At 36.5% G+C, this 22,620-nt stretch overlaps 1 protein-coding gene across 1 annotated transcript in view; it reads left to right on the top strand.

The window, feature by feature from the left end:
• The window catches only part of LOC124167279 (dual oxidase 2-like), a 57,794-nt gene extending 38,115 nt beyond the window's left edge, over positions 1-19,679 (top strand). The window contains exons 20-32 of the mRNA XM_046545194.1: positions 3,062-3,155; positions 3,234-3,327; positions 4,463-4,638; positions 7,352-7,572; positions 9,835-10,065; positions 10,733-10,826; positions 12,679-12,889; positions 13,652-13,772; positions 14,229-14,458; positions 15,177-15,335; positions 16,972-17,127; positions 18,097-18,225; positions 19,345-19,679. Coding sequence (XP_046401150.1) covers positions 3,062-3,155; positions 3,234-3,327; positions 4,463-4,638; positions 7,352-7,572; positions 9,835-10,065; positions 10,733-10,826; positions 12,679-12,889; positions 13,652-13,772; positions 14,229-14,458; positions 15,177-15,335; positions 16,972-17,127; positions 18,097-18,225; positions 19,345-19,473 — 2,045 coding nt within the window. The 3' untranslated portion in view covers positions 19,474-19,679. The remainder of the gene's footprint in view (positions 1-3,061; positions 3,156-3,233; positions 3,328-4,462; positions 4,639-7,351; positions 7,573-9,834; positions 10,066-10,732; positions 10,827-12,678; positions 12,890-13,651; positions 13,773-14,228; positions 14,459-15,176; positions 15,336-16,971; positions 17,128-18,096; positions 18,226-19,344) is intronic.
• Positions 19,680-22,620: the final 2,941 nt, after the last annotated feature.

Below are 22,620 nucleotides of genomic sequence, written 5' to 3'. Positions count from 1 at the left end.
GCGGGAATGCAGAGTTAAAATAAGATATAAAAATATTATAGAAGGCATTGAATTTTTCATTACATTCCGAGGCCAGAAACACATCATCCCAGGACTCTTGAGCCAGGGCAGTTACAAATTCCATCATTGAATTTTCAGAGAAGATTCTTTTCATGGAATAGGTTGGGGAAGAATTTTTAATGGGATTATCAAAAACAATGGTCACATTGAGACCGAAGTGGTCAGTTAGGCCAGTGTCATGCGTTTGGCATAGTAGTTTTGATTCAGAAATGTCAGTTATGAAATAGTCGATGAGGGACTGACATTTGAGAGTAGTTCTTGTGGGGTCAGTGTTGATAACCTGTAGTCCGAAAGAAGTGAGCAAGTTTGAGAGAGAGGACTTCATGCAGGAGTCAACAAGAAAATTAATATTAAGATCCCCAAAGATCATAACACCATCTACATTTCTACTAAATACAAACATGAGAATATTGTTCAAAACAGAGAGAAAATCATCAAAATTTCCACTTGGGGCTCTATACATTGATAACACAGCGTAAGTTTGTTGTTTCACTTTCAGTAAACCAGCAGCACATTCACATAATTTGTCAGATGAGAAGTTCACTTTCAGTTCAGTAATATTAACCTCAGATCGGCAATATATTGCCACACCACCACATTTAAATTGATTCCTGCAGTATGAGGACACTAAATTGAAATCTTCTAAAGAGCTAGTGGATATTTCTTCCATAGAGAGCCAGTGTTCTGCCAGAACTAGCACATCAGTATCTAGTTCATTTAATACCACCTCAAGTTCAAAATATTTGTTTCTAAGACATTGAATATTTACAAAAAGGAACTTTGCAGAACAATTTTCTTTTACAAATAATTTGGTGGGGGGCTTCTTGATGTGTTTAGATTGGCTCACTGTGTTTGTGTTGGTCGTAGTAGCATTTTGTCACAAGGGCACAGCGTTTGAGTTTCCAGAGTTTTGAGTTTCCTGTTTATGGTTTAAGTTTCCAGAGTTTGATCTCAAAACCCTCTCATTGCTTGGGGGCTTTGATAGTTTATTTATTGTTTGTTTATCAGATGTACTTGTTAGCCCAATATCGGCGTTGGGTAGATTAGTCAACTCGATCGATGCTTTACGATTGAAATGAAATCTACTAACTTTCGCACCATTCGGCCAAGTAGATTTTTGATACATAACATTAATCAGTGAATAATCAGTTCCAAGCTTGAAGGTACAGCCTGTTTCATTCGTGGATATCACTTCACAAGAAAATTCATGCTCAGGGAACTTGGATTTTAAGTACTTAACTATCTGTGAACTCGTCGTTCCCACCTTGATTCGGCTTAGATAGAACCACGCTCTTCGCGGCAAACCAAAAGAATTTTCCTTATCCTCAACGTTATTCCCGCACACAAAGAAAGTTTTTTTCTTGGATTTACTACGGCGACGTACAGTAATGTAGCCACTAGTATCGTCGTCAGCATGATAAGGTTTCACTTCCACGGCAGCTTTTACCGGAACTCCAGGATCGTGTGACAAAGAGTGGGACACCCCCGAATTTCCAAGTTCAGGATTGAGGATTCTTACATCTTCAAATTTTGTAACTGAAGAGTTTGGGGAAACACCTGTTGTGGTTTTTGGGTAATTTGCACCCTGTTTGGGTGTTGAGCACCGGGCAACAAGACTGCCGACTGATTGCATCGACTTATCAGACAAGGCACAATCACTCGCCACATTTTCTTCGTCAGCCTTCACTATATCAGAAAATTTCACTTTTTTCTTGATTGAGGTTTTATCCTGGGCAATATCGTTTTTGAGAGCTTCAAATTCACATTTAAGTGTTTCAATATCGGCCACCATTTTTTCGATCGGGAACTTATAGTAGGTGTAGTATTAAAGGTAGTGATTCAATAGCCTTTATTAGACTGTGCCTATATGATACAGTGCCTACTATTTTTCATTAGTCATTGAAATTAATATATTGTGGGGATTGGGTTAGTGTGGTGGCTATAGTGTTGGCTTCCCACCCAATAAATCCAGGTTTAAATCCTGGTTAGGGCAGAGTTTTTTCATATCCTTGCTTCATGGTTTTATGGGGGGCACTTGACGTACAGCACTCTGTTCCTCAGATAGGATGTTAAGCCATTTTCCCCTTGGCACCTTACCTTTGTGCAAATGACCATAGCTGCATGTCGCCTCCTCCAAAAACCACTCAACTGTAATAGATTGTCATGACAGGCTGAAGTTAATCCACTGGTGATATTTGATGAACCTGTTAAGTTGAGGGAGTGGGAGAGGTGCCGAACAATGAAGAGAGTCAGTTCAGCACTCCAACCCCTTCTTAGGTCATGGAGCGCCATTGACTGAATTTACTGCTTGTAATCTGTAAGATGTACTGAAAAGTTACCACTTTCAAGAGGAGAAAAGGTTCCAAAAGCATTGATAGCTACGGAAAATGAGTAAGAGGTAAGCCTTAATGGACTGCAACATAAATTAAAATCTTCAGATCATTCTTCTCATAGGATAGTCTCCCATGTCTATAGGAACGGTAAATTTGGTGTTGGTATGGTAGCCCCCATGATGCTCAAATGACAGCGTCAGGATTCTCCATCCTTTTCCATCTGCATCTATCGATATATCGATGGATATCCTTACCCAGAAGGTGTCAACTGGCTCCTTATCATGACAATGGCTTTGTCTTTTTTCTTTCCCTTTGTCCTCCCTTTTCCTGGTGGTCAGGGAATAAAAGCCTCTGACTTTTGAGCCTGGACCCAGGAGTGTATCTCTGTAGGCCCATCCCAGGTTTCTTTGACAATTTCGAAATGCTTTTTATCATGTTTCAATTCCAAAGCTTTTGAAACATAGTTACAATGCTCTGGTCACACACTGACATTTCCAAATTTGTTACGTATCATATATTTTTCTATGATTAGTACTTTAATATGTGTTTTAGCCATCAGAGTTGAATTTTTTAGATTACCTATTTTCCATGAGGGAAAACATTTCTCCTGAGATATACTAAAAAATCTGAATTTTGGAGGAATTTTTCAAATGCCTGTATGTTTTCAGGAACTGCTGATGAGAAGGCAAAACTGATGTTTGACATGTATGACATAAATGGATTAGGACGTCTTACAAGAGAAGATTTCATGAACATGATAAAGTAAGCCCCTCAAATGCCTCTTTTATTCATATTTATTTATAAATAGTTGAATTGACTGTCTTCTATTTTTTTCCTTAGGTCTTTAATGGATACTGTGAATGCTGAGTTGGAAGAAGAGCAGATACAAAATGTTATTTATTCGATGATGCTCTCAGCTGGCCTATCAGACAAGGTTTGTCAGAAAAATTCTTTTTTAATTGCCATCTCACAAAAAGATATTGAATCAAAACCCAGCATATTCAATTTATCACATTTTTTTAAGTGTATGTTTCAAAACCTATCAGGGGCGTTGTTATACTGATATATTTAAAAGCTAATATATACAGTCAATTTTTGTGATGATTCACGATTTTTACATTACCAGATGCAAAAAATGATTATTTTAAATTTGTTGGCTAACTAATAAAAGTGGTAAGTTGACCCCATTTCTTCACTACTCTTCAAGGGAAGGCTTCAAGCTACACTGTTGTTGGTTTTTCATTTTTGGTGCATGCATACTTCTGTGGAAGCATCAGTTCCATTATCTCATAGTCATGCCTAAGATATAAAATGCTATGAAGATTTGAAAGAGAGCCAAAAATATTATTCTAATATCTGTCATTTTTCTAAAAACCCCTGTGCACACTCACTCCTTTTTTGTTTCCCTAAGCTTACTGTTTGGCTTCTGGAATTCTTTCCACAGCATCACGTTAAAATGCTAATTGGGGAGGTGTAGTTCAATATGACCTGAAATCACAATTTGTTAAATGGAAAGGAAAGATAAGTTACAATGGAAAAAATTTTCCCTAGTCAGCCATTTTATCATATGTTTGAAATAATAAAATAAGAAAGTTGTCGCTCTTTTTTCTTGTGGTGGTGATGCCATTACAGTTCTGGTTCATGAAATCAATCAGGGATAACCTTTCATTAAGGGATGGAATGGCTCAAAATAGTGTAAACAACCGGAAACCATGCTAGACCCGTACATGAGGCCAAGGAGTAGCTCAGTGGCAGTGATCCGTTCAGTATAAGCTCTTAGCATCATCAAAATGCATGTGAAAGGGCCATTGTTTATTCATTGGTTCTAACTCAAGAAGAATGCAAAGGAGCAAAAAACAAAAAAGTATGCATCTCTTTATTTTTCAAACTCTATCACATTAGAATGTTTAAAGAAATTGGTGATTAGAATGTACTCATAAATGCCTTATTTGCTATTCAAAATGGAAAGAATTCTGGAAGCCATGAGTTTGAGTTCAAGATGCACCAAAAACTGATTTTAAAATTCCTATCTGATAATATTGAATAATGCATTCATGTTCCCACCACAGGAAGCATTGGATATTGAAGACTTTCAGAAGCTTCTTGTAGACTACAAAGATAATATTGGTTATGCAGGACTCAGCTTTGCTGGTCTTCCACCCCAGAGCCAGATGCCAATGCAGGCACAAACTCGACGAATGTCATCGATTGAAATGGCTCATATGACTATAAAGAGCATGTACAGGTATTGATTTAAGTAAAAATAAACCTGATAATATAAATTTTAGCTTTAGTGGCCAAAAAATGTGGTGTTGATTGAGTGAAGAAATAATCAGCATGTAAAGCTTCATCGATATGAAGTTGTCTAAGTTAACAAATATTTGAGTGTCATGTATTTCAGATAGGGTAAATATTTGCCTAGTCATTTAATAAAACTTTGATGTACAAACCTCTCTGTAACTAAATTTTATGAGGACTTTGGTATTGTGAGGCTGTGACCCTGGTCCTCGGCAAATTTTAGAGTTTTAGCCCCTTGCTTTGTGCGAATACATTCCTCTTTTCTCTGCCTCAGGTATTATGACTCTGCATAGCTTGTACATCTATAGGTGCTAATGCAATGGAAAAGAAACTTTCAGCCAATTTGTTTAAAGGTCAAATTTTCACACACTTTATGCTAGGGACAGGGATGCCCTTTTTCCAAACATTGGAATTATAGCAATTGATCTATTATTGGAAGGTGGGTCCTAAGCAGCTGATGGTATCCATCAGATATCTAAATAAGGTTGATATATCCAAAGCACGTTGTTACGTATTTCATGATGGATAAATTGACTACATTACATAGATATCCTATTTGTAACATCCACTACGAGTTGTAAAAATAGCATTATATAGATATCCAAGTTGTAATACCTGTGATATTAAAAAATTGTTATTCCAAACAGTATCCATTGGTAGTCAATGTTCTGTGTAGAATCAAAGAGCACAAATATTTTGTTTGTATGCCTGTGTATTACCAAAAACAGTAATAAGTTCTCCCATTTACTTCTCATTAACCCTTTCCCTACGAATGATGAAAAAATGCGGCAGGACGTATCCTGACCCAGGAGATGAAAGCAGCAAATTTTTGTCGTAGACTTTTCTACGCAAACCATCGAATGCTGAAAATATATGTTTCCTTGCTCTCCACCTTTTATGACGGTCACGGGTTTGTGAAGTCTTAATTTCGGGACCCAACAAAGCTGGACTTAGGCCATACCCTTGAAATCCGGGAGCAGGTACCCAGACCCCTCATCTTATATTCTCCCTCTTTGTGGTTAGGGACCGCGGTCATTTAATTGTTCATTCAGTCAGTTTTCGAAATAAGTATTTGTTCCTTTCTCAAAAAATATAAACTAAGAATTGAATTCTTTGTCTTTTGAGCAGCGTTTACAATTTTAAAATGAAATTCTGTGATAAATATTAACTTATATCTTGATTTCAGTATAAAAATCAACATGGAAATTGTTGCTGCACTAAATGTGTTAATATTGACGGTAGGTTTTCGTTCAAAATTTGACAATTCTCAGAATAAAATGAGGAATTCAATTTGAAGTCTTCAATTTACCTGCAAGCAGCAATTATCCATATAGCCAATTCATATAAACAAAGCCTGATTGACCGCGAACCAATGCCCCTGGTGGGGTTATAAACCCTGAAAGGAGGGAATCCAACTACCCTTGGAGTCCGACATAATGCGGAGTAATGAGCGTGCATGATTATCAGTGAGACCTTTCTTAATGAATATCCTGCAAAAGTGCTCCTTACAGAGGGGACGAAACAGTCTCTTGGGGCTCAGTAAAACAGTCATGCTAAGGCGAGAACTCCACCATCTCGAAAGGGTGAAATTTTGTGAAGATATCTAAGAGATGTAGTAATATGGACCTCCATGTCCACTGTTGCACATCTCTGCAGCGTTTTTTGGTGGGTCCTTTGGGTATTTGACTGATATCAATACAACATTAATTGGATTAATATATGGATACGAGCGTGATGCGCCCGCTCCCAGCGGGCTTCCCCCGCTATTTTTAATGCAGGTCCACAGAGGGATAGGCGCATTTCTAATTTTAAAATGTAGAAAAAAAAGGCAGGGTCTTATGTACAAATTTAATTGGAATGTTCATGTACAAATTGAGGTCAGAGGATCTCTTTAAACACAACATTGGAAGTAGTTACACTATCCTCGGTTAAACGCACATTATAACTCATACTTACTTATTAACAGGAGACTTGAATGTGGAATCAGCCGTATTTTGATAAAAGTTATTTAAAGAATGCAAGATATTGTTGCAAATGAACAAATGTATCAGTTTGTGCAGCGTTAACGTCAGGAATATTTACCATTTTTTTAAATGATTTAAAAACCAATTTTAGGAAACAATAGCAATATTTAGGAAGTAAGATATGCCGTCGCATGTTCTCTGATATATTCTGTGCATTTTGGTACCTCATTTGTAGAGTTTTGTTGTGTATAAGTTGAGAAAAAGGTATCTATACAGTAGAAATAATATAGAAGATTGTGCGTATGTCGTGTTTACGCCAACAATGTGGTCTGGATGTTGCTGGGATATTGATTGCTGCTTGCAGTATGTACCTACATGTAGAATACAGTTGAGTGCAGAGGGGAGTATTGTCCACATGTGACTTTAGAATTAATATTAGTTGGGAGTATGTAATCTGAGTGCAAATTTGAAAGTGTGTAATTTAGTCAAAGTAACTGCGAGTACCACCGAGTAGGGATGATTATAATGTAAATACAAATGTTTAAAAGGGGGTCTTAATGTATTCATAGTAGTGCCAGAATAGCTGAATTGTCTTCTATTACATGGTAACTTGGTACCTATAAAGTGGTGGTGAAATGGTAATTTCCATAAAATTGTTGACATTTTATCAGTCTTAGAATTATATATTTTTTCCAGGGAAGACAATGAAACAGATATCTCAATCAAAGAACCAGGAGCTGATGAAAGCACTCAGGAGAAACCAGGCCATTCTCCACCTCTAAGGGTCACCACTGTCAATCAAACTGCAAAAACTTGTCTGCCACTCAAAAGATTTGTTGAAATTCATGCGAGGATAATTTTCTGGACTGTTCTCTTCACTCTTACTCTTCTTGGAATATTTGCAGAGAGGTTTTACTGTGAGTATTCCTGTACATTTTTCTCTCAATTTTATTTTGTTGTTCCTTGAAATCAGAACTTTTATGGAAGTTAATGAAAAAACAGTTATTATAAGGCCTATTACAGACGGGAGCTGGCTGCTCTTCGTGACATGTTAAATAAATGATTATGATTTTCTGTGATGTAATACAAGGTGCCAATAATGCATTTTCATTTTTATAACACATTTTTCAAAACCTTGCCTGAACATTTTGTACTCAGCCGCTAGTGCTGATGAAAAGTCACATATTTAAAGGTAGAAATTCATGGGAAATAATTTTTGGCTTTACATAGATTCAAACCTGTATTGGTTAGCTTTATTGCATTTGGTAAATTCATTATTGTCTCTCAGTGATTTAATTCAGAGATTGGTTTGGAGAGGTGTCAATGAGGGTCACCCAAGACTAACCCACAAGAATGTGAATACACAAATTCAGGGAAGAGGGGCTAATTCCTTTTCCTGGGCCACCCCACACTTTGACAACTTTTCTGTGGGGTATCCTGAGGCTTCGACCTTGGATTTGATCTCGGAACTGACTGACTGACTGCATGGCCACCGACCATGTAGAGTGCAGTGCAGTAGAGTGCAGACAGAGACGGGAAAATACACATCAATTGTTTTTATGCAAATTACTACTAACAATTGTATTTGAAGTACAAAATACAATTGAAATTTCAAAATACTTTCTTAAAATACAATCTGCCTTTGCATTATGAAATTCAAATTTTTCAATATTGTAAATTAAAGTGCGTCAAGCTCTTTTCATTGTGACTGTATCTCTTGTATAGATTGCAAGAAAAAAATTTCTGAAAGAACCAAAGAGAATTTAATAAAATTTAAATCTTGAGGTCAAGAAACCTCAGGAAGCTCAAAGTAAACAGTAGGGACTTTGAAGTTGTATCATTTCCTATTTAGAGTAAGCTGCTCCCACAGTAGCTACAGAAGGAACAATTGGTAGCATTAATGTAAAAGTCATTTGCATTGGAACTGTAACAAAGATAAGGGTGTTATTTAGAACCCTTTGTGTTTTAGTTCAAATCTCATGGAATCCACATTTGAATCCTCAGGATTTGTTGAGTTTGGGAAGGTTGCAGATTTAATGACCCATCTTTAGTACAGTTGAGGACCTGAAATCTGCAATCCAGAAACCCGGAAAACCAGAAATCTGAAACGTTTGAAGTTTCCTCTGCGTAGTGTTTCGACTTGCCACCTTGTGACACTACTCTCCGAGCGTTGTTCTGGGATGAGTAGGCAGTTAGCTCACGCTATGAACATATACTAAGAACCTAGGCAGTGACACATAGGGGTCTCAAATATCAAGCACAATAGCCTGAACCCATTTATTAATTAATTAATTAATAAAATATAGAAGCATTTGCACAGATTTATTGTCCAACTAAGGAAGGTATTGATAGATATCGCAACATCTGCTAGGGAATGCTATCAACGAAAGCCATTGAGTATGAAGAAAAAGATGTATTTATTGCTTGTTCTCATCCAGTATTATGCACATCAGGGGCACAGTTAAGAATTAAGGCTGGGGGGAGGGTTTAGGCACACCTAATACTTAGGGGTTTGGGGGTACTAGATACCCACCAGGGTAAGCGGGATTTGTGAGGGGCCTCCTCCAGAAAAATTTTAAGGTTAATGGTTCAAAGTGGCAAGTTTTACAGCTTTCTGAGGGATATTTGATTAATCCTCGCACTATTCTATTAGTAATCCTAATCCAATTAAGTAAAATGGATTAAACTTAAATATTTCTCTGAGCTCTGGGGGGGTTTTATCCCCCAAAACCCCCCTTGCTGCACCACTGATGCACGTATATTTTATGCTGCAGAAGCTATGGTCCTGATTTGAAATATGTTGCATTAAAATTCTCAAAAAAGAGGGTACCACTTTTTCTGAAAGCTAAAGACCAGAAATCCTTTGGTCCCAAGCTTTCCAGATTTGAGGTTTTCAACTGTATTAGTAAATTTTACTATTTTTACAACTGTTTATCATCATTTAAAAACAATTCTGAGATTAGTTTGATCCATATCTCCTTACTCATATCTCCATATCTCATATCTATTTACTATCAGATATATCCAAATGATGTAATTCCAAATTAAAGCAAATAATTGCTGCTACATACACATTTTCTTTTTTAGCTTTGAAATTTTTCCTAAGATAATTTTTAGTGGTTTTGAATGGAAGTGTAGTGCATATTATCCTCTAATCACTTAAATTTTCATCTTTTTAGATTACTCAATTGAAAGGGAGCACGCTGGATTAAGAGCTATCACTGGTTATGGAGTTCCTGTGACAAGGGGTGCTGCATCTGCGATGATGTTTGCTTACTCAACAATATTACTCACAATGTGCAGAAATACAATTACCCATTTGAGAGAAACATTTCTTGTTGAGTACATCCCATTTGACTCAGCTATATTTCTGCATAAGTATATTGCCTTGTGGGCATTTTTCTTCACGGGTAAGAACAAGGCTATTTTTAATTGTAGTTAATTTAGCTTCAAAATCCAATCTTGAATTGAAGTTGGTCTTTTTGGATATATGTATACTTAAACCATAACTCACGCCATTAAATTTTGTTATAGAAATCTGTCATGGGATGGAGGAAATCCGTATTTGCTTAGCCACTGAAGAACAGTATTAGACCTCTTTTTTTTTAAATTACAAAAAAATGAGATTTACTTCTCCAGGTTTTAATTAATTATAATTCCTATAAACAGGGAAAAATATACTGTCATCATAAATAAATATCACTATGATTTTATATAAAGATAAGATCAAAATAACATAGAGATATGTGCTTTAGAAGAGCAAATATTATTTATCCAACCCCTTGAGGAAATACAACATATACATAATTTACTCCCAAAAACCTGCCTCTATGTTTGAGAATGTAATGAAATAGTAATTTAAACATTCCTGTTTTTGTATTTTTTTAAAATCTCTATTCAAATAGTAATTTTTAATTATATTATAATGTTTAGGTATTTAGAAAATGATCACCTTTATAGTCTTTAAGTGAAGGCTGCATTCTTTATTGTGGGAATTGTTTAAAATAATATTTCAATTAAGGCAAAGCTTGTAACTACTCTTAGATGAAAATTTTGTTTATGATTTCCTCTTTTCAGCTCTCCATATTTTGGGACATTCCTTTAACTTCTATCACATAGCTACACAAACATCTGATGATTTGACATGTTTATTTAGGAATTTCTTCCATGCGTAAGTATGACCTAAAAGATAAAGCTGGTGTTTACTTACATATATAGATGTAGTTGATAGTTTGTATCAGGATTATAGTAATTTTACCCTTGTTTTTATAAACTTTCTTTAATCAGTAGTTAACAACATCTGATCTATGAAAGCCTAGGAGGTGCCATTTTTGAGAGTTTTTTCTCCCACACACAGTTTTTTTTTAGCCACAATAATATCATTGTACTCTTTTATTTCCAGTACTCCATGTACTCCAGCAAAATATTTACGTAGGCAAGAGCCTGGCTGTGACTCATTCTGTGTGATCTCTACTCCCTAAGTGTCTGCTTCCATTTCCCCTACTGCCATCAATTCCCTCACTGGCTTCAATTCCCCTGCTGCATTCACTTCCACTACTCCCTTCCTGTCCCATTCGACCATAAATGGTCACGACATAAACATCCCTGAATGTGAGGAAACCTATTCCTGTGGACTGTATTCAACCTCATGCAAGGCGGTGGCAATAATTGTGCATTTGCGATTTAAAAAATACATTTGAAGATCATGGATAATATAATCTTAAATTGTGATTACTTGAGCTTGAGTTCTAATGAAGTTAGTCTCATGGAATGACTGTGACAAATAACTGCAAGTACATAGACAAAGCCATTTTAATGCGTTACGGTGAAAACTGTAGGTGTAGGGAGAAAAATTTAACATTTGTTGTTTAAAACATTATTGGTCATAATGACTCATGCCTGTGCTTCTGGGTAGTGTGTAACTCCAGTCTTCCTTGTGTTTGCCATGTCATGGACCATTCTGACATTGAAAGTTGGCTATTACAGATCATTTAGTAGGTTGTGAGGTAGTTCATTCTGAAAACACAAAATATAGAGAACATTATTAAATTGTGCATATCAAAGACTGGCGTTCATTGCAAAAAAATAGCAAAATGGGCTTTCATAGCAAAAAAATGAAAATTGTAGTGACATATCTGTTTGAATTTCAGAATTTCCAGAGTAGTCCAAGGGACTAGGAGTTTTGTCAGGAGGGGCAAAAATCAGTTTGCCACCTCCCTTGCCCTGGTCTCCCCTCATAATTTGATTTAGGGGGATGGGAGGGGGCACATGCCCTTCACAGACGCTTAAAAAATAGACAAAATTTTTTGCACCGTTATCATTACATTCGTTTTGTTTTGTGTATTACAGAACCTCAATCATTATTTCATTTTATATTAATAACTTTCATGTTAAAATAAAGAGTATATTTCTTAGAGTAATTGTTGCATGTAGTTTATAATCCCAAATATGAGAAAACCATTTGCCTGCCAGATCCTTTTGCCCCCCCCGAGAAAAAATCCTGGATCTTCCCCTGTCTCCCCTCTCCCCCTCCCTCGCGATGCCCCTCGCCTAAAATATAACACTTCCGTAAGCTATTTTTGGAGATGTGGTAGTTGACATTATACACAGTTTGTTGGCTATTTAGAAGTTTTATTAATATTATTGTGTAATGATTATAAATTAATAATTGTTCTTTAATAATTTAATTAGAAAAATGAAATAATTTTCTGAGTAAACTTTTCAAATTTTGCCACCCTCTGAAATCTGCCGCCTGGGGCACGTGCCCCCTCTGGCCCACACTAGTACCAGGCCTGGTGGTGTATGAGGGCAGATCAACAAGTTTAACCTGTCAAATCTATGGGGTGATGGGTTATGATAAAAATAAGTTTTTTTTTCACAATTCTTGTCTCTTAGTTAACTGCTAAAGCTTTGGTGAATTATGGCATTTTGCATTTTACCTCGCAATAATAATGAATATTTGTATAAATTAATTGGTAAAGTCTACTACTTGATTTTACCAATGTGCATCTCTAAAATTGCAGAACTCATCAAATTCCAAAGTTTCATTATTGGTGCTGGGAAACTATAACAGGCTTGACTGGAGTGCTGTTGACTGTGGTGGTTGCCATTATGGGAATATTTTCTGTTCCTCTGGCTCGGGAAAAATTGTACAGTGCTTTTTGGATGGCTCACTCTCTACATCCATTGTTATTTATTTTGATGATTCTTCATGGTATCGGGAGACTTGTTCAAGTAAGTTCCAAATTCTACTTGAGCTACATTTCCTATGCTATTGAATATTGAATCATAGGCAGAGATGCTAAATAGTGAAGAGAAAATGTGGTGTATTTGTATGTAAAGGGTAACTTTAGGGGTAAAAAAGGGGTGCCTGTTTATTCAGAGATATTGTGACTTTCAGTTAGTTTTTGAAGAGAGTTTTGTAGTGGTGTATCTGGATCCTCATTGCAGGGGATTTAAACCCCCTCAGACATCTATCATATATTTACTCCTGAGGGTACTGTCATTATCAACTCTTAACTTTGGTTTGGTACCAATGCAGAGCAAAACCTCAATAGTGAGAGTGGTCCCAATGCAGAGCAAAACCTCAATAGTCGATCATTCTTGTCAGGACCCTTCACCAATTTTCTTCAAATTAACTCTTGCAATTTCGGCGATTTGGGTTTGCCTCCCTCACTCTCATGTGTACTGTAGCTAGTAGTGCTCAGAAATAACTTAAGATGATGGATTGATAATTGTAGGAGGTGCTAAGATCAAACTCATAAAGCCGAAGATAAACTCGTTTTCGATTAGGACACCCCATGATATTGTTGTTTGGTTCATACTGGAAAAAAGACTAATTTTTATTTGCAATAATGCCAAATTTATCGCGAAGATATTGGTATAAATAAATTGAATTAGTAGCTCTAAAACTGTAAGAGTCTGTTCTTGATGCAATGAATTTTGTTTTCTGTTACTTATAAGTCCTACAGTTACATCAATGGTTATTATTTTCAGGAGCCATATTTTCATTATTTCTTCCTGGTCCCCTGCATTTTATTCACCTTGGACCGCATTGTTACATTCAGGCGGAAGAAGGTTGAAATTCCAGTCCTCAAAGCTGAATTGTTACCATCAAGTGAGTTGCATTTTTTGTAGTTGTGAGATACAGGGGCGCAGCGAGGGGGGAGTTTGGGGGATGAAACACCCCCTAGAACTCAGAGAAATATTTAAGTTTAATCCATTTTATGTAATTGGATTAGGATTAATTATAGAATAGTGTTAGGATTAATCAAGTATCCCTCAGAAAGCCGTAAAACTCACTATTTTGAACCATGAATCTTAAAAATATTCTGGAGGAGGACCCCCCCCCAATGAGACCCATGATAAGAAATGCATATACATACATATATTATAATGGGTGCATATTTCATGTACAGAAAATTATGGTATATCATGATATCAAAAGTTCCTTAAGGTCATCCTGACGCCGCATTTTTTATATTATTACATATTTCTAACTTCTATGAGAATTGAAAAACTAAGGTTTTATGTTCTTGGATGCATTATTTCTAATACTATTATTTTTTCTCAGATGTCACAATGCTAGAATTTAAGAGGCCAACTAACTTTGAGTATCGGTCTGGTCAGTGGGTCAGGATTGCATGTCCTGCTATCAGTGAAAGTGAGTTTCACCCTTTCACATTGTCATCTGCCCCACATGAACCCAATCTAACCGTCCATATTAGGGCCATTGGACCTTGGACTGTTCTCTTAAGGCAAATATATGATCCAGATATATTAAGAACCCAACATCTCCCTAAGGTTAGTATTTTTTCCTCTAAGTATTTAGCCACATTAGGAAATTTTATTTTGATGTGTTTCTCTGTGTGTGGCTATTCCATTTCTGATTGGCTATCCATGAATGTATGAAGTGCTTAAATAATAATAATAATAATAAATTTAATTGTGCTTAAATAATAAATCAGTTGTGCAGGAGCTCATGGCTGTTCAGAAAATTCAAGGGAAAGGGGAAATGTTATTTTTTTTGACATGCTGGCAGTGCACTTATGCCATGACCATTTTAGTCATTGATATTAGAAGAAAAAATTTTACTTACAGCTTTTCCAATGATTCCCATAATTTCCCTGAGCATTGTGTTTTGTGCACATTTATGTAGTCTTAACTCTCTTAGTGTCGCCTACTTTGAGTAGTACCTACTTGCTAAAATTTAAGGGTATTTAAATAATAGTACAAATTAAAAAAAAAATAATTTCTGTGATGTCATTATTGTTATATTATGATATGTACTGTTTTTATTTTATTCTAATAATATTTATTATTTGCCACAATTTTTTATTAATATTTTATTCGAAAGTTTAGTTGATGCATAATTATCAAGTTGAACAATTACCTATCTCCAAGTTGATGTAACAGCTTATGGCACTTTTCAGCTGAGAAAAAAACGCTTATATATTGGCTCGCCGCAAGAAGACGGTTAAGTATACAGCTATGTATATTGTTAATTTATTTTTGATTCCAGATATATCTAGATGGTCCATACGGTGCAGGTCATCAAGACTGGTATCAATTCGAGGTGTCTGTTCTGATTGGTGGAGGAATAGGTGTTACTCCATTTGCATCCATACTAAAGGACATTGTCTTCAGGTCCAATGTGAAACTTCAGACAGTATGCAAGAAGGTATGTATATACAACATTTTTCTCTAATTTTTAGTATATGTTGTGTTTTACAATATAAGGGAGTGCCAGTATTATTTTACTAGAGAATATATTGGAAACAGTTATAACCAGTCAGATCATGAAATGATGATTTCTTCATTCAAACTTAGATAAGATTTTAAGAAAACTAAATATGTTGGTGAATTGATTCAATAGTTTCTGAATTTATCTATTATGTTAGTCTAGTTTCTTAAATTTTGCAACCACAGCAGCTAGATTCCAAGTCTTCTATTGTGTGTGAAATTTTTTTAAGGAAGGTAGACCCTCTTTTCCTTTCATGAGGGATACAACCCTGTCATGGTGGATGTATTGTACGTTCCCATGACCCCTAGAGCTGCACTGGTGGGAGTAATTCTCAATTACTCCATGTAGAGCCACCCATATTAGATAGGTCAAAGAGTTGGAGCAAGGTGAAAGGTAAGATGGTGTTATGTAAAAATCACTTTTGGAATGGGAGTGGGAAACCTTACCAGTGATCTCTTCCCTGAAAATGTCAAGTAAAATCAAATGAGCCTAAAAAAAAGGAGCCTGATAGAATGGGACTCATCCCTAAAGGGCGGGTGTCGCTCACGGCAGCAAGGACAGCCAGGTCCTCGAGGTCATCAATATGTGAAATCCTAGCAGAGACTTATCATCAGCAGCAGCATACAAGGAAGAAGGAAGAGAGATCAAGAAGATGGACAAGAAGAAGGCAGCTGTGAACATAGGGGCATGGAATATGTATTCAGTCAATGGTGTGAGTGTGGGTAAGCTAGAAAATATCAAAAAGGAAATAGGGAAAGGGAGAGTAGATATCTTGGGCCTATGCAAAGTGAGGTGGAAGGGCAGTGGGGATTACGGGAGGGATGGATGCAGGATCTGTGGTGGGGAGGAAAGTCAACAAGGGGTAGCTTTGGTACTTTGCCGGAAGCTAGGTGAGAGAGTGATAGGTGTAGATCAGATAAGCGATAGAATTCTGGTGGTAGTAATTGAGGTGCTACCTAAGAACTTCGTGGTGGTTAAAGTTTACATTCCCACTATTAATCATAGGAAGGAAGAAGTAGATTCGGTGTATGAACATCTTGAGAAAAAAATCAGGGAAATCCCGGGTAACAAAAATGTATTGATATAAGTATTGATGGGGGACTGGGACGCCTCTGTCCGAGTAGGGAGGTATGTAGTGTATGAAACAGGAATAGAGATTGCGAAATGACCTAGAAGTGAAAGCAGTAGAAATTCGAAGGAGACACAAGCCATTTCTCACAAACACATTGTTCAATCATCATAAAGGGCAGGGGAACACATGAAAGAGTCTAAGGGATACAGATATACATATACCAGTTAGTCTATGTCATGGGTAGACAGTAGTGTAGGAATATGTAGTGTGAAAAACATATGCATCTTTCCTGAGGCGGATGTAGATTCAATCACAGCCTAGTTTCTATGAAATGCTATGCAAAACTCAAAAGACTGTGGAAAATCAAAATATTTTTGTTACAAAATTGTACATTTAGAAAGAGGCTATAAACCAAAGTTGGCAGATGTATTTCATTACATTTTTAGTTGTTATCCACCATAAATCTTATTCTCTAATAATACTCCTTTGCCTCATTTCCAGGTCTATTTTCTGTGGATTACAAGGACTCAAAAACAATTTGAATGGTTTGTGGACATCATCAAAGATCTTGAGGCCATTGATAAAACTAACACAGTTTCTGTCCACATATTTGTCACTCAGTTTTATCATAAATTTGATTTGAGGACAATACTTTTGGTAAGTACTTTGGTAAATGTATCTTGTTGGAGATTTTAGTATCCCAAATTCCCTTTAAATTAAATTCACTGTGGAGTGATTGAACCAACAGACTTTCACGCCAACATGCAAATCCCCAAGCTGTAGTTTCCTTTGTCGTTAAAACTTTATGAGGAGTCAGCATTGAGTCCACTTAATTAATATTAAATGCAGAGCTGGTTTAACACATTTACACACTCAGGGGGCTGTGGGCATAATGAGCTATGGGGAACTTCGGGGGAGAGGGGAAGTGGGGAGGGGAAGGAGGGATGTCAAGATAATTTGGATAAAATTCAAGTGGCAATTGAACAAGTGGACATCATCAAATCACTTGGTCATTTTTTCAGTCGACATTAATCCATAAAACGAGCAGTATTTTAAGTTTCTTTGCAATCTTGCACCCTATAAATGTGCATCATCAAGAAAGAATCAGCAGAGTGAAAACTGAAATAATTCCCTGCAAGGCCTGCAAAGCCTTGGAGCCCCTTAGGCAACTACCTAATAATGGTGATCTACCTATCTAAGTTTGCTTTTGTTGCAAATATCTTGATGAACAGCAATCTATTAATTAAGACTACATGCCTCAACATATTATGTACAAATCATCCTAGGATAAGAAGTTAAGATAGTATGAAAGATTTTGTTTTGAATTTGGCATTGCTGAAAATTACCAAAAAATTGTGGTGATTTTATACGGTCTCTGATAAGATTTTTTACAGTTCATTACAAAAATCTCATGATAAATATTTCTCATCACAACTCACTGTGTTTCTATGAAACAACTCATAGGCTAATATTTTGCCAATTTTCTTTCGTTTTAAAATGTAAATAATGTAAATTATGCTTGAAATTTGATTAAGTGTTGCATTTATTGCAGGTATTGTTAAATTTCTAATTTAGATTCTCTTTTCTATCATGGCAAGTGAGTGAGTACCTCTCAATATTTTTCAGTACATCTGTGAGCGGCATTTTCAGAGAGTTTGTAGTCGATCTCTATTTACTGGCCTAATGGCTGTGACTCATTTTGGAAGGCCCAACTTTGAAGAATTTTTTGCCTCCCTGCAAGAACTGCATTCCAAGGTAATAGAAGTTTATAAGTACGACTCATCACTATATTCCTATTCTCTAGGATAATTTAAGGTGGGCTACTGATTGAATTTAATTGAGCGTTTCCAAAGAAAGGTTAATTAAAGACATGAAATCATGATTAGGATGAAAATTTTCAAGATGAGACAGAATTTTGAATGACTATAGAAAGCAATTGGTTGAGAGACAAGGCAAAGACTTCTAAATTTGGCCCTAGTCTGGTTAGCAACTGCGATATATCCTCCTTTCAAATAATGAAGATGCATAGTTGATCCAAAAACTCAGATTTAAGAAATTGTACATTTTTTGTTAATTGTCTCTAGAATATTACTTTCTGTACATTTTTATTGAAATCTACAGTACTGTACTGGTGGTAACGGGTACAATTATGACCACCATGAGTCCATGAGGAAATTTTTTTTTCTGTATTCTGTTTATAATTCAGTATGCTTGGAAGATAGAATACCTGAGCATAGTAATAAGAAGCAGTGTAATATGTTAAGGTGGTTACTATGCAAATCATTGAAAGTCCTCTATCAAGTGCTGCCCCCTATGCACACATGGCAGGAAAGGGATCAATAAAGCTCATTTTGTCTTGATAATTCTTATTTCATAATTTTTTTACCATTGCTTCAAGAGAACTATGAACATCCTCTGTAGACCTAATTATCCATGGAATTTAGAGAAAATTGCTATGATTTAATACTAACAATCTATCTAAGAAGGCCTGGAACCCAAGGTTACTATGTATCAGATATTCTGACTTTTTGTCATTTTCTGTTCATTGGTCAGCCTTATGACTTAAAATAAACATTGGCCTTTATGTGAGCCTTCAGACGCAGCAAACAGTCATCAATGCTGTGTACGTATGGTGTGGTCCTCATCCAGCTCAATGCTGTGCTCTCTGCCGCATAAAATGTTTTGGGGCTTCCAGCCATAACAGAGATTGTTCAAGATTGTTCAGAGCATGTTCTGCCTTCAAAGGCGATGATGAAAATCAAAATCATATGAAAGAGGCTGAAGAAAGACTTGGTTTCATGGTGAAATGATTAAAAATTTGTTTTGGATATCTTGTCTTTCAGTGATTCCTCATTGAATTATCTTGTATTTCAGACTGGAACTGTTGGGGTATTCAGCTGTGGCTCTCCACTATTGACTACTGCAGTGGATAAAGCATGCTTGCTAATCAATAAAAACACTGTTACAGGACCAATACTCCGGCATCACACTAAGAACTTTTAGGGAAGTGATGATGGTACAAAATTATGGACCCTGGGGATGTGATTATTTTTTTGTGTATTCTTACATTCATGTGACATTCATCTCAAAGCAAAGCCCATTGTGCAAGAAATTTTGAATTTTTCTAGTGAAGGAGTAGCTAAGTTATAAAATTTCTTATTTATATAAGTAAGGAGCAAGAGGAGTGAAATAAATAATTTAAATATGTATGTATTGCTAAATTGATCAAAATTGTCATTTCTCTTTTCCATCATTTAAGAATATATGTTCTTATCAGGGGAGTATGGTAGCCTTATGGATAGTATACTTGGCTGCTGATTGAAGGGTCCTGTGTTCAAATCCCGGGTGAAGCCTTCGGACACCCCCAAATAAAATCCTCAAAGTTAGAGGTGGTCCAGGGAAAGGAATTGGCTCTTCTACGCTGAATGTGTGTTATTCACATGCCTGGGGTGAGATCACCCTCACCTATCCCAACTAACCTTCAGCTTGAATTAATGAGTGAGTTTTCTTCTTAGTTTTCTTGCTCTTTCTAAGTGAGTTTTCTTGCACTTTTCAAATTTACAAAATGCTAATCTATTATGATATCTGTAGAGCTTTTTTTTTACCTAATAGTGTCTCTCCAGGCCTCCAATTTCTGAGTGAAAGTAGGCATAATGTGTATGGCATAGCCTCTCATGCCGAGCCAGCAGTCGAGAAATGCGGGGGATGAAGTAGTCCTGGGATACAAGGGTTAAATGGCTGACATTAATAACCTTGAGACTGATAAGGCTTAGTTGTTTCAAGGGGAGGCGGAGGGTGAGGAGAGCTCACTTCCCCACAGTAGAAGTTAATGCATAGTGTGCCTTACATGGCGGAGCTTGAAGCCATTCCAGGAGGAGTTGAGGGACCAAAAGTTAAAGCCATGGGCCTGTACAGTGAGCCTATTGGCTGGGACAGAAAAGCCGTTCCAGAAGATGGGAGGGGACATCCGCTGATGCCAGTTCATCCGTCATGTTAAAAGGCTTGGGTTCCATGAAAAAATCTGATAAGGCCATTCGCTTGGTGTTCTAGGGCTTAGTGAGATTTGCTATATGGATGAAACGTTGTGTGTGATCAGAAATGAAATTTTGTGTAACTTCCTTGCGCTGTGGTGGAATCTGAGATCCTGTAAGTGGAGGCTTCTTTCCTCACTTTTTCCTCCTCAGTCCCTAAATGATTAATGTATGAATGCATACTGATAGACCATGGCTTTGTTCACCAATTTTTTCAAATCATAATATAGTTTAAGGTAATAAATAACTAAGAAACCCACACTTTGCCACTATTTGATCTGTTGCATATTACTCAAAGCATTGGTGGTGAAAGCTCTTCCAACGAATAAGTTGAAAATTTCAAAAGAAAGAGTTGGTGTGTTTAGCTCAGTGTTTCCATAAAGGCCAATGAACTCTGAGGGGGTGTGGATGAGGAGGCTGCTAATTCTTTCTATTCCTTGGAATGACCGTAATATGTACAGGGAATTTATGCTGTGAATGGTAGTGAAGCAAATTTCAGCCTGCCCCCTTTTGCAGAATGAGTTGGTGAAGCCACATGCTTCTGCCAAATGGGCCACCACTTCTCAGCTATTTTTCCCTTTCTTACTTACTGGTTTTGTGTTTTCATTTGCTTGTTGTTTACACTCTTGTGACCAATGCCTTCCCTCAATGGGTGGAACTGTCTGAATAAGTTAATGAACCGAAACTGTAATAAAGTCACCGGTCCATCGAAAGTAAGCCACCTTTTGGGTTAATTTTTTGCATTTTTAAATTATGAGAAAATGGCTAAATGAGGAAGAAATACAGAAGATGATGGTACACAATACAGGCATGGCTGCAGCCATGGACACAAAGCGAAAGATTGAGTGTGGGTAATCCCCCACCACACCACTCATGGTGACACCATGGTTACAAACAACTGACTCATAACATACTGATGGAACATAATACTTATAAACAAGTATCATAAAGGAATATTTATTTAAGACACTAAAACTTAGTTTCTGGAAAAAACATTAGATAGAAGCATTAAAAGCCATATAATTATTGGTTAGGTATTCAATTCCTCTCCAAAATTTTTAGGTATTTCAGTCTTCAGTGAAGTCCATCTGAATGAAACCCCTCAAATGCACTTAGCCTTTAAATTGAACCCCACCTGAGAAACTTCTTGAACAAAGGCTTTTATCATTGTTGCTGTTATATGAAGTGTTCCATTCCATGTGGACTCTAATTGAAATCTTTCAGGATATCACTTTAATTTTCATTAGGAAATATAAATATTTTTCATGTGGGAAAACCAGTTTTTTAGTTGTGATTAGCTTTAAGTTGCTCGTATAATAATTTATACTAGAGATGGGTCGAATAGCAGATTTCTCGAACTCAAGTATCGAATTAGAATATTAAATCATTGCTCGAATATTCGAATACCTCAAATACTAGAATTGCACAAAGTATATTAAACGTACGTTTCTTCCTCTATTTCACTTGATGAATGTATAAATAAAAAGGTACGCAGTAACCTCAATCTATCGTTTTTCAAGGGGATGCATCAAAAAACAATGAATGCGGGAATATTTGACTAGGTTGCCTATGCAGCAGGAAACCCAAGATTTTTGGCGAGCAATTGTGATTTCCTTCACAGGATTAAACTGGAATTTACCTGATTAATGGAATATTTTAATTCTATGGAAACAATCTGGAAATATAGTTGATTCAACTAACATCTCTTTCAGATATCCCAAGGGGATATTTGAAAGAGATGTTACCACCACCTCGCGAAAAAATGATTGCATGCCATCTCGGCATTTACACTGCTACGATGGATTTCTGTCTGAGTAATAGATTCTTATCTACAAAACACCATTTCAGCGGCACGCCCATCTGATACTCGGCTTCATCCAACTTCTTATTTTCAACAGGTAGCTCGCTTTACCCCCACTCCTACTGTCAAGTGCTAGCGGACAAACCGAGGTGTTTTGCAAAATATACGAGCTTCTCCACCGGATTTTCTTCTTCTTCAATTATTTTCAGTCCATCAAGTTCTCACGACATAAGTAGATGAATTCGAATTGCTAGCAGGGAGAAACCAAATATCTTGAGAAAATATCCCTTTGTGTGTGACTGTGACAATGGAGATCTA

This window comes from Ischnura elegans, chromosome 10, assembly GCF_921293095.1.
Source record: "Ischnura elegans chromosome 10, ioIscEleg1.1, whole genome shotgun sequence".
NCBI classification, from domain to species: Eukaryota; Metazoa; Arthropoda; class Insecta; order Odonata; family Coenagrionidae; genus Ischnura; species Ischnura elegans.
This window is presented reverse-complemented; position numbering and strand designations above follow the sequence as displayed.